Source organism: Nelumbo nucifera, chromosome 8 (genome assembly GCF_055504915.1).
Source record: "Nelumbo nucifera cultivar China Antique chromosome 8, China Antique-T2T, whole genome shotgun sequence".
In the NCBI taxonomy this organism is placed as follows: Eukaryota; Viridiplantae; Streptophyta; class Magnoliopsida; order Proteales; family Nelumbonaceae; genus Nelumbo; species Nelumbo nucifera.
The window spans coordinates 2,721,253-2,734,133 of NC_142656.1; the positions used below are offsets into that span (position 1 = coordinate 2,721,253).

The window sequence follows — 12,881 nt, forward strand, 5'->3', positions numbered from 1 at the left end:
TCTTAAACCACATCTTGAAAATCAGAAAAGTGGTGGCGAGAAAATGTCCTTTTTGATGCTCTTTGTTTTTTGTACTGTTACTAGCAACAATATGCTGACATGACTAAAAATGTCTATGTGGCAGCAATCAATGGTACGAAATAGAAAACCAGAAAAAATGGCATGCCTATGCAGCACCTTATTCTGAGAAAACACCTCTCAAAAAAGGCATTAATTCCAAACACCACCTGAGATAAAGTCTCTGTTCCACTATTTCCTGTTAAACATGATCCTAATACTAAAATTTTCCAATTTGAAACTCTCGACCTCACATGGAATATCCATCAAATATATAAAAGAACAGTTTACAGTTCGGTCACCTGAAAAGCCATCTCTTCGCTGGTTCATCTAACCAGCGACAACTCAAAATCACTGAGAAATATAAAACTCGACGCCACTTAATATTAGCATAAATAATGATGTCGACATAATTGCTTTTCCTTTAGGTTCAGTTCGGCAAGAGTATAAATACACAAATACAAATACGTAGAGTGTAAATTTTATATTATTTTGTATGTATTTATACATATTTATATTTGTATTCTTTCCAAAAATGAGCCTAGGCTCAAATTTGAATTTAACTAGAGGGAGAGACAGGTTTCAAAGTTTAAAAAGCCAACGTTCTAGTGTTCTACACACTTTAAAAAGGGAAAGAAAGGGTCAGTCAGTGGGAGAATTTTGCAGCAACCGTGATTTTTGAAAAGATCTTGGGCTCCGGCCTCCGAGGGCGGAGGGCCCTCTTCTACCTAGCCGTTAGAGTAATGAGATTACAACGGCCAAATTTCACTCAGTATAAAAATTCAAATTTCTGCCCACCCTGCTTAAGAAGACTTAACCTTCATCAGAGCAAAACTTACCCCTTCACCAGAGAATACCCCATCCACCGAAATGGCTTCCTCCAAGCTTAGAAGTTCTTTCTCCTTTCCTAATCTCATCCTGTCTTCCCTCAGTTTCATTCTATTCATCCTATCATCAGCCTCTTTTCCTCCCATTTTTCTGCTCAAGAATCCCCCTAGTTCACTCGGTTGGGCACTCCTCGTGGTCTCCTGCCTCTCACTTCTTTCATCTCTTGTGGGCTTCTACTCTCAGCTCACTCGTTTCTGTTTCATAACCCATATTTCGCTTCTCCTCGCTTCATCTATTGGCCAAGTGCTCGGCATCCTGGCCTTGTTTACCCAAGAGAATTCAAGCCTCCAATTACTAAGCTCTCCAAGGGATCCGAAAGAAGCTCGGTTTTTGGTCAGGGTGGAGTGTGGGACTCTTATGGCTATGCTCCTTACGGACCTGGGTGTTCTGGTCTTGGCTTGTGCGGTTCACAGCTGTTGGGTGAAGGAGTACGAGGGGTTGGAAACTGAGAGGGAGGCGACAGCAAGGAAAAGAAGCAGGAGGATGGCTCGAGTGCAGGAGGAGTCGATGGCAAATGCGGCCAAGATTGCAGAGGTTCGTGCAAAGGAATCGGATGAGAAGATGAAGAACAAATACGGGCAGTGGGTGAAAACTGATTTTGAAGGCTAACAAAAATATATAACAAGCTGTGGTTATGTGTTGAGGTATTCCTTCATTTGGGGGTCACTATGGGGTGGCCACGGGAGAAGGTTTCCAAGTTTAACTACCTTTCGTATCATTTTTTTGGTAATACTTGTATTTAAGTATATGAAGGTAATGCTTTATGGCTTTCCATAAGCTAATGTAAAGCTTGAGTTGTGTGTGTGTTGATGTGTGATGAAATCTTTATCTTTGTTCTCTCTTCAACTTACTTTCATGGGTCCTGTGATCTATAAGCGTTGCTCTTTAGTGATGTTTATTTTGTTGGTTCAAATTTAGCCGCTATTTGAGAAATATATAGAATAGGAACAGATACCGGAGAGCTCTCTCTTCTTAGCTTTCCAAGATTTTATATAGAGCTCAACAAATACGTATCTTAGTTCTTGATCCCCAAGGCCCAAGGTTCGAAAAGTTTCTTCTATAATTCAGGTTGCAAAGATGTCAATTTCCGCTCCGTTGTCCGAACCAAGAGTTGCAATAAATTATATTTTTATTTCTGCCAAATAAATTGTTCTACTTGTTGTTTCGAAGTTTATATGCGGAGACAAGGTCAGATTCGATCAAATAATGAGCGTTTGATACTCGTATGCAAGATATCATTTTCCCCACAATCTATTGTCCAAACATTTATAGACTATCATTTATGCAAATATGGGTGGCAGGATTACAACAACTAGATTCCCCCTCGGATACATTCGTTCAGGCCAACAACTTGGTACGCTTGTATCGGTCATATAGGATATGATCCAGAAACTCAGCAAGCAAGAGTTTATTTTATTTCTCTTGTAGCAGTTGGAAGAGTTCGGGATGCTGATCTCTCCGGGCAAATTTTTGCGGTTGATCGTGGTATATTCTGATGCAAAGGAAGGAACAGGTGCGAAATTCAAGGAAAAGCACGGCTTCAACAAAGGTACCGGTTTTCTTTCACAAACTGGCCACATTTACATGTTTTAGTCAAGCGGCATGTATATTCTGATTTCTGACTACATATTTTTATTTGGTTAAAAAAAAACAACTGACGCTAATAGAATTAAAAAAAAAAGATATATTACATATCTTATTCTTCTATTCCCATTCTGAATCATCCTCCGCATACAATGCACATTGAAGATACAATTCTAATTTACAGAAAAAAAATTACAGATCCGGTTGTTGGCATACATGGCTAGCTCTTTCTCTTTGTGGTAGATCCACGAAGCTGTAGAAGGAGAGAATTAGTGACGACAAATATAGAACTCAAAGCCATCAGTCCACCTGTCAAAACACATCAGTATTTTAGTGTTTTTCTAGTTAAAATGATTTTAACAACCAACCTCAACTTGATGATTTCTAGACTAAGGAAACAAAAACTACAAAATCATTAATGGGAGCACAACCTCATTCCCCAATCATCTGGACACACATGCAGACTGTCAAGACCCCCCAAAAACACGGAAAAAACAAAACAAAAATACCCCCCCCCCGGGGGCAAATAAAGAAAAAAAAAAAAACTTTGCGGCCCCATAAGATGGTGAGCCAAAACCCTAAATCTATCAACTTGTACAACAGAAACACAAAGGATGACTGTTCTCCAGTAGCTTGAATATTTTGCCATGCATATCTAAAATATTCTTTTTTTCCACAGTAAATACCTCAAGTATCCTAATGCTAGTTCAATTTTACTCACCTGAAAGTGAAGGCGTCATGGCAAAATCAAAATTTGGAAGTAAAACCCCAGCAGCAATTGGTATAGCAACGACATTATATGCCACTGCCCATGATAAATTTTGATGGACTTTCGCCATTGTAGCCTGTGCAAGGTCCAGTGCATCTACCACCTGTCAACCTCAGAAGAGATGGAAATATGTGAGAATAAAACAATGATTTTCTTCTCAGTCAGAAAAATCATTCCAACTCATGATAGTAATTGAAACTGGAAACAGGCCTCCAACAACCTTATAAGAAACTGAATGAACACAAAACACTGGAAAATATTTATAGTTGTATAAATAGAAGCCTTGAGAGAATCCTAGTTATGTTTTCATGTGGTTATTTTAATTATTTAAAAGTTTAATCACTTGTTGACAATTGATATTGGAAGTTTCCTTGATACCTTCAGTATCAGTGAAAACAATAGTGGATGTAGAGCAACTAGCTTTTCTGTGTTTTTAGACTAACAATGGCCTGAGTTCTCAAGAGATAATTAACAGAAGAATGAAAATTCGGTATATTTATTACTTCAAGAAATATGAACTCCGATTTCCAAATAATATCTTGAGAATAGGAATACAACAAGGATGTCATTTACATCTATAAATTCAAATAGAGATAATAACACTATTCCATCATCTGCCAAGCTATTAAAATAATTTCTTGTACGTCAGCTTGTGTTATAAACTGCACTTGTGGAGGTTATAAATGATGCATCATTTACCAGGTAAACTACAAAACATATTTCTAGCAGAAAAACAGACCTGTGAGAGTTTGTTGCCAAGAAGAATAACAGAGGCTGCATCAGATGCAGCATTTTCTTTCCCTTCAATTTGCAAAGCAATCCCAACATCAGCAAGAGCCAGAGATGGCGCATCATTTATGCCATCACCCACCTTCAAGAGATACAAACATCTGTCATATATAATTTCCCTGGTAAAACTAAAGTACAAGAATATCTAGGTCTTGCTTGCTCAGACAGTTAAGGCAATACAATGCACCTAAACTCCAATATGATAGGAGTGGTTGAAAGTTGAAACCTCTTCTAGTCATTTTCAGTAAATTTCAGAAGAACCACCTATGGTTAATTTCAATTTGCTATTCAGGGAATCAAGTGTTGTGTTGTAGTTTTTCTCTACTTGGAAGCATTTGATCCCTGTATTGTCTTTTGACAATAGTCCTAGATGACCAAAATCCTTCAAAGTATTTTCAAATGAAGAAAAATTAAGAAGTTTAAACTACCCACAAAATCCAAAATTTTATGCCAAGGATGCTATTTGAGAATCCCAAACTAGGATTTGCAAACATCACCTAAAACTGGCCTGGGAGCTACATTGGGATTGATACATTAAAGATACGTGGAACAAACAAGTGGAGGTGGTATTGCAGTGATAAATGCAAAATAGACTGATGTGGGGCTTAATTGGGAAGAAAAGAAGAGTAACTCTTCTATTTATTATGGAAACCGATCTGGACAATGGGCACATCCCATTTTTAATAAACTGGGTACTTTTTTTTTTTGATCAATAACTGTGTTGATAAACTGGGTACATCCCTAGTAATAAGACAAAGAAACTACTGTTGGTTATGACAAAAGTCATAACATGAAGTGTTTTTGACTTTTAATCCATGTACATTTTGAGTAATGATTAGGGGTGTGCCCCCTTTATCAAAATAGGATGTGCCTAGATCACTCCCCCATTATTTATTATTGATGGGTAAGTTTTTTGTTTTGTTTTTTTTTTTTTTTTTTTTGCTGACAAAGTTTTACAAAAAAAAAAACACTCAACAAAAAAAATCACTTTTCTCTTTTTTTTTCCTCTAGCTTATTTGAAATGTCCATAATCACTAAACCTTGGGAACGCACTTTATGGGGGAGTGTTTGCTGAAATATGTCAAGCATAATAGCTGAACTACAGAAAATGCCAATAAAGTGGGTTACCATGGCGATGCAATGTCCTTTAGTTTGAAGACTTGATATGACACCAGATTTCTGCTGTGGAGTTAAGGATGCATTGACACTTTCACTTCCAATTCCAACTGTTCTGGCTATGGTTTCCACTGCCTCTTCCCTATCGCCGGACAAGAGAATTGTTTTGACACCCTTTTTCTGGAGCCTTGACACCAGAACAATGAAATAAGCACATGGAACCAGTAAGCAATAGCACCATTTCCAATTAGCAGAGTATGATGAATAGAATGATTATGTACTGGAATCCCCCAAAACAAATAAGCATAGCATGTCACTTCCTTCATTTGAAGTTATAGAATCGGGATAGTAATGGCACTGTGAGTGACATTAATAGCACCTAAGAAAAGAAGCGATGTTATAAATATTCTACAACAGATCTGAGAAAGTTTTCAAATATCAAGTAATATTGGTAGCATAAGACTGTTTTGGTTGCCCAAAATGCAGGAAAGTTAGGGTGACTAGAAATGATTTTCTAATTATGCTTTTAAGGTATGTTTGGTTGCAAAGAAGATTCTGTGGGTTCTAGTTGTCAGGTTTTCTGAGTCACAGGGGTCCACATATAGCAGTAAGTGTTTAAAAGTTAAAACTCAATTGGTAAAAGGCTCATGAGTCCCACAACTATCACAATTCATTAAAAATTTTCTTTCTTTTTATGGACAACCAAACTGTTGTAGTGTTGTCAGGAAAAAATTTTCTATTCTCGTCTTTTCTTTTCTGTGATACCAAGCAGAGTCCAATTTTTACCATAATTCAGAAGCTTATAATCCACCAAAAAGGACATGGATTGAAGTAGTGAGAAATTGCCCAAGGACCCGTAATTTAACAATGAATACCATCTAGTGGCCTGGTCTAAGGTTTGCCAGACTAAAAAAATGGGAGCTATTGACATTTGCTCCCCTTGGAATAACAAATCAAGCTTTCTAGGTAAATGGTTATGGAGATATGGGGAAGAAGGTGAGTTAATCCAAGTATGGTAGCTTGGCCCTTGATTGGGAGTTGGTCCCTATCAGGAATTCATATGGATCCAGCTTATGGAAAGGTATTATGGTAGTAATCTTTCTCTCACTACATTTAATACCAACCTGGAGCTGAAGGCAACACCATTTGTTAGAAATTTCTGTGATGTGGGACAAGATTACTATGTGCCTTGTACTCTTCTTTGTTCAGATTGCTATGAGATTATTGGCAGCCAGATTGTGTGGTTTTAATAGGAAGCTGACAGAGTGGTGACTTTTTTTTTTTGATAATTTAGAGTGGTGACTTTGTTGGAAGAGATCAAACAGATCCAGATACATCCAGACAATCGAGACTGACAATTATGGAAAACAGCCAAGTGAGAGGTTTTACAGTTAACTCATTTTATGAGGCATTGCTGGATCCTAGGGGAAAGCCTGTTCCATTGAAATGGATTTGGAAGGCAAGTCCCATAGAAGGTGAGCCTTCTTTTTGTGGAAGGATATTCTGGATAGAATTCTAATGATTGATGGGCTGCTTGAGAAAGGGGAGAACATGGCTAATGCTTGCAGCTTGTGCAATGAAGAGAAGTCACCGAACCATATTTTCATGCATTATTCCTTTGGGTATGGTATCTGGTTACACTTTACTCAGCTACTCAAAAGAATGTTGGTGATTACTTGATGTGCAAAGAATAGAAGTTTTAAAGAGGTAATAACCTTCATTATTTTGACAATGAATAGTACAATGCCATTTATAAAGAAAGATAGTGGTTCTCTCTAGGAAATAACTTGAGAATCAAGGATAAACACATAACACAAGAAAAAATAGAGAACATCCTGGAGCCATCCACACTGTTACCCATAGTGCTTTAAAGCTTGCCTACTTCAGAATGAGAATCCTTGGATGGTCCTTATTTATGGGCTAAACATGAGACTACCTTCTACTTTGAGTTTAAGATCAACATAAACTAGTTTTGGACTGGGAAAGCAGGTAATTGGATGAAGCCCATCCATGCTGCACTAGGCAGAGACTAGGAAAAGTTAGCAGTTCTCCCATGTATACCAAGACATATTGCAATGCCTCTTCTAAATGGACAAAGTATCCATACCAGACACAATCAGACTCTTGACTGTTCACAGATTCTGGTCCAACACTTCAGAATTTTCTTTCCTTTTTATACCCTTTTGTGGGACCATTCTTTTCCAACATGAATTACTGTCTAATGCATTTTATACATCTTGTTTTTCAAAAATTCTGCCTAAAAATGTTTTCCCAGATCATCATGTTTTGCTCTTGGCAATCCTATGCATGTTTCCTTTCCAAACCCATAAAAAGGTAGATTTTGAAGTCTAGAATGCTGCTTTCACTTGCAATTTAAGTCCTCGTGTTTATGAACTTGACAAAAGAACTGAAATGCTTCACTATTTCTGGCTAAAGAATCTATTTCCAGAACAACACTTTGTGAGGCAACATGCCGTCATATCTGAAACACCCTACACTGTTCTGTATATCACTCTGTAGAAACAAACCCATCTGAAATTTGGTTTCTTTTTCCTCTTTTTTTGATGGGTAGCTTAAAAATTTTATTAATTGTAGATAAACAATTAGCTATTTACAAACTGATAAAAAAGCTATTTACAGCATTGGTTGTGCCAATGCACCCCAATCTTACATAAATTCCTGGGCCTTTTTCTTTTGCTAGGATACAGAGTTTGCAGCTTCCCTATCAATACTTCCCCCAAAATATTTGGTCCCTGTGGGCCCTTGTCTAGCTAATGCATCTGCCATCCCACTTGCTGATCTTTTCCAGCTGAAAATAACTCCCATTTGCCTTGCTCACCTTGTTGCCTCTCAAATGGGGTCCCTAAAGCACCAGGGTCTGATGCTGTTATTCATTATCCACCCTATGACTGTGCCAGAATCTCCTCCCACTTGTTTCTGTAAACACCTCCTACTCCTGCCAAACCTGGGTTGCCTAAGTGGTTTCTTTTTCCTCTTTGAGTATTATTTCATCTTTTGGGACTTTAAAACAAGCTTTAGAGACCACGAGTATTCAGGTGATTGGTTTTATTGAATCTCTCAAAGATGGGTTTACTCAATTTACTAGAAGTAACATATAAAGCATGGTCTTCCAGTTTATTGAATCTCTTCTCTTGCTCTTCCTTTTCCAAAGCTTTGCACATTTCCTCCCAACTGCTCCAACATTTCTTGGTTAAAGATATTTAGATGGTCCTACTCCACCGAAAAGTCAAAATATTTTTGCTAGGAGGTTGCTTTTAAAATAATCAACATTAGTGAGATGCTCCAACAAACATAGAAACTTGGATATGCACCCTAGCCCCTAAGCTTTATGGGTTGAGAGAATGACAATTGTCAAAAAGAAAATTCATTAAAAAAGGAAAAAGATTACAATCTACAACGTGATAAGGAATCACCCGCAAACAAAACAACAAAACAGAATTGCTAGGAAGGAGAAATAAAATAAACCATCCAAGATACAAGATGAATCCCCACAATATCTCCCCAATTGTTCCCCAAATCTTCCTAGAAACTTGAAAAAAAGTCTAGAGATGATGAAATCCAAACGGCAACTGATGTGTTAACAGCTGCCTCAACCTTGCCTATATTCCAATACTTGTCTCCAAAAATTCTTCGATTCTTTTTCTTTCAAACATTCCAGTAACCTGCAAGTGGGATACGACTCCAGAGCAATCTAGCTTACCTGCTTCCCCTCAACTTTGGCCATGAAGGCAAACTTTCTGCAGCAGATTCTGGCTGAAAGCCTGATATTCCAAACTTTCAAGCTTCCTCTGCCCAATCCCCACTATTAGCACCCCAGAAATTGATCTTTAATTTCAATTTGAACACCTCTGTTGAAATAATTTAGTTATTTGTGTTAGGGTCTGTTTGGCTAGTTAAAGCGTTTTTTATTTCTGTTTTTTTTTTTTTTATTTCTGTTATGTCTGTTATTGTACTCACTAACAGCAGGGGCACAAGGGTCTTTTCCCCTCTTATTTCTGCCGCCCTATATAATATAATAAAAGCTGGCGCCGCCAGCTCTGTTCTATTGCTCCAAACTTTTTCTTCTTCCTTTCTTCCTTCTCCTTTCTCTCTTCTTTCCTTCTCTTCTCTATTTCCTCATGTTTCAATCAGATTTATTGTCAAGATGGTATCAGAGCAAGGTTGTTGAATCTGGGCGACCAAGTTTTCTCTCTTCAAGTTGCTGAATCTAGGCGGAACAGAGGACTGAATCTGGGCTGATCAAATCAGATCTGCAACTGGTACAACCCTAAAGTTTTCTTTCTTCCGTTATTTCTTTCCTTGGTCGTGTACCAAGTTGAGAGCGAATGAATCCAAACCACTGAATGTCAGCAGACTTTTGTGAGGGTTATATCTTTTATTTGTTGGATCGTGTGATCCTGTACCTATGAAAAGGTGACTGTAGGTCGTAGATGACCTGTTTTCTCTGCTCGTTAGTCTGATTTCATGTGTGTTAGGATCTCTCTTATTGATTAATGCTGTGGTGGAACTTACACGTTATTGATTAATGCTGTGGTGAAAATCAGTCTCGTCATAGTTCTTCTTTGGAAGTTGGTGCTGTTTGTTTTTTGTGCTCAGATTAAGTCCAGAACTGAATTATTGTGTGTGAAGTTTTTTGTCGATATAAGAAGGGATCCTAAGTTGAAAGTTTAGATAAAAAAACTTGTGCTTACCATGTCGTCTGAGAATTCTGCTACTTCAGAGATTCCAGGGAGCCACAATGGAGTGAGTGGGGGAATGGATATGAGTTTCCCCATGGCTGTTATTCCCTTTGATGGTCTGAACTACCTTGAGTGGTCTAGGGGAATAAAACTCTACATCACTGCTAGGGGGAAAATAGGATACATCAACGGGAGAGTGAAGGAACCGAAGTACGGAAGTGCTGAATATGATAGGTGGAGCCAAGAGATTAGTATGGTGATGTCATGGTTCTTGGTTTCCATGCTGCCACAGGTAAGGAAGACTTTTATGTGGGCTGAAACTGCTTGTGAGATATGGGAACAAGCAAAGACCACCTATTCAGAGTAGAGACACTATGCCAAGATATATCAACTGCAAGCTGAATCTGCTTGTGGGCTGAAACTGCTTGTGAGATATGGGAACAAGCAAAGACCACCTATTCAGAGTAGAGACACTATGCCAAGATATATCAACTGCAAGCTGAATCTGCTTGTGGGCTGAAACTGCTTGTGAGATATGGGAACAAGCAAAGACCACCTATTCAGAGTAGAGACACTATGCCAAGATATATCAACTGCAAGCTGAATCTGCTTGTGGGCTGAAACTGCTTGTGAGATATGGGAACAAGCAAAGACCACCTATTCAGAGTAGAGACACTATGCCAAGATATATCAACTGCAAGCTGAATCCTCTACTTGTAAGCAAGGGGAGAAGAGTCTCTCGATGTACTATTCTGATTTGACATCGATATGGAAAGAACTTGATCACTACCAGAATGTGAATTGGAAGTGTGATGAAGATGCAAAGGTGTATAAGTCACTTGTATCTCAGCAACGGGTCTTTGCCTTTCTCCTAGGGCTGAATCCTTCATATGAGTCCATCAGGGTGCAGATCTTGGGTAGTAAAGACTTGCCATCAGTTCAGGAGGTGTATGCCTTGGTGCAATCAGAAGAGAGTAGAAGAAGTGTGATGAATTGTGTAGAGGGGGAGTTAGTTGCCCTAGCTGTCCGGGGAAATTCAGATACAAATGTCGGAGGTGCTTTTAAGAAAGGTGACTCTCAGAAAAGAACAAATGATAAGAATAAACTTTGGTGCACTCACTGCCAGAAGACACGACACACGAGAGATACATGTTGGGATCTCCATGGAAAACCTAAATGGGCACAGGATTTGGGTAAGAAGTCAACACCTGATCAGGGCAAGAAACCAAGCCAGCAGAATCAAAAAAAGTATAACTCAGCTAATATAGCGTCGACAAAGACTAGTCCATTGGTAACTTAGGAGAGGCATCCCAGTTCTGACCCTAAGGAAGAAATTATCAACTCCTTTCGTGACCATTTGGAATTGTATGGTAGGACTCTCCGCCAAATGGATTCTGGTCCTAATCCCTCTACCTCTTTCGCGTCTACATCAGGTAACGCTGCCACTGCCTTCCATGTGTCATCTCATACCACTGATTCTCCTTGGGTTATTGACTCCGGAGCCTCAAACCACATGACCGGTAAGTCAAATTTATTTCAGACATATAACCTTTTCTCTGGGAGAGATAAGGTGAGACTAGCTGATGATTCTTTCTCTACCATAGCTGGCCAAGGTACCATACCTCTCCCACTCGGCCTTACCCTTTCTAATGTACTGCATGTTCCGAAATTACCTATTAATTTGTTGTCCATTAGTAGTATAACTCACTCCTTGAACTGTTCAATCACTTTTTTTCCGTCTTCATGTGTGTTTCAGGATTTGGCCTCGAGGAAGACAATTGGTAGAGGAAGCATAGTGGATGGTCTCTACGTGTTGGAGAATAAAGCTGGTCTTGTGGCTACAGAGTCCATGAGTTTGTCAAGTGAGAGTCAAGCCTATTTATAGCATAGTCGTCTAGGTCATCTTTCTTTTGAGTCATTAAAAGTTATGTTCCCAAAGTTGTTCGAGTCCTTGTCAGTGAGTTAGTTACAGTGTCAGACATGTCAATTGAGTAAACATTGTAGAAGTTCTTTACCTTTGAGAAATAAAAGATCTGAATTTCCATTTCATATTGTTTATTCTGATGTTTGGGGCCCTGTTACTCTACCCACTGAGGCTGGATATAAGTACTTCATTACCTTGATTGATGATTACTCTAGATACACTTGGGTTTACCCTATGCGATCTCGAGATGAAGTGCCAAAAATTGTGAAAGACTTTCAACGCATGGTGTTCACTCAGTTCCAAACTGAAATCCATATTTTCCAGTCGGACAATGCGAAGGAATACTTCCATAGTGATCTCACAGAGTTTTTTGCTTCGAGTGGGTCACTTCAGCGAAGCTCTTGTGCCAGGACACCCCAACAAAATGGTGTTGCTGAACGAAAGAACCGTCACCTTCTTGAAGTAGCTCGTGACTTATTAATTCATATGAACGTGCCAAAACGTTTTTGGATGGATACAGTTTTGTGTGCTACATACATCATCAACCGTATGCCATCTCGGTTACTAGAGTATAAGGCCCCACATCAGCTTCTGTTTCCTATAGCTCCGTTGTCCACCATTCTGATGCGTGTTTTTGGGTGCTATGGTCTATAACCTGTCCCCTACTCGAGGTAAGCTTGATCCTCAGGCTATTCCTTGTGTTTTCCTTGGTTACCCTTTATCTCAAAAGGGGTATCGTTGCTATGGTCCTACCTCTCGCAAGTACTATGTCTCCACTGATGTATCCTTCTTTGAGAATCAACCTTTCTTCTCGGTTTCTCCTCAGGGGGAGAGTAGGGTTGAGGAGAAATAGGCGACTCAAACTCAACTACCTCCTTTACCCGATCCTCCGACATTCCGGGTTTTTCATCGTCGCCATAAGAGCCAACAGAGTTCAAGAGCCGTGGAGCCAGACACTATGCAACCAACATCATCGGATTCACCCGAGGCAGATCCGTCTCATCAGCCAGATACACTTGCTCCCCATTGATATATCTGCTCCTTTAAATGTTGA

General features: G+C 39.1%; 1 protein-coding gene across 5 annotated transcripts in view; it reads right to left on the reverse strand.

Annotated features, from left to right (window-relative positions):
• Nucleotides 1–2,484: 2,484 nt before the first annotated feature.
• Nucleotides 2,485–12,881, reverse strand: part of LOC104600565 (copper-transporting ATPase PAA2, chloroplastic) — a 35,310-nt gene continuing 24,913 nt past the window's right edge. Inside the window, exons 14-17 of one of the 5 annotated variants that reach the window (XM_088892915.1) lie at nt 5,216–5,390; nt 4,038–4,169; nt 3,251–3,401; nt 2,485–2,782 (exon numbers count right to left, since the gene is read on the reverse strand). In XM_088892915.1, the coding sequence (XP_088749041.1) occupies nt 2,703–2,782; nt 3,251–3,401; nt 4,038–4,169; nt 5,216–5,390 (538 nt within the window). In that variant the 3' untranslated portion in view covers nt 2,485–2,702. Of the gene's footprint in view, nt 2,839–3,250; nt 3,410–4,037; nt 4,170–5,215; nt 5,391–12,881 lie in introns of those variants that run through there. The other 4 variants (XM_010263593.3, XM_088892916.1, XR_016079404.1 and 1 more) reach the window with 4 other exon arrangements.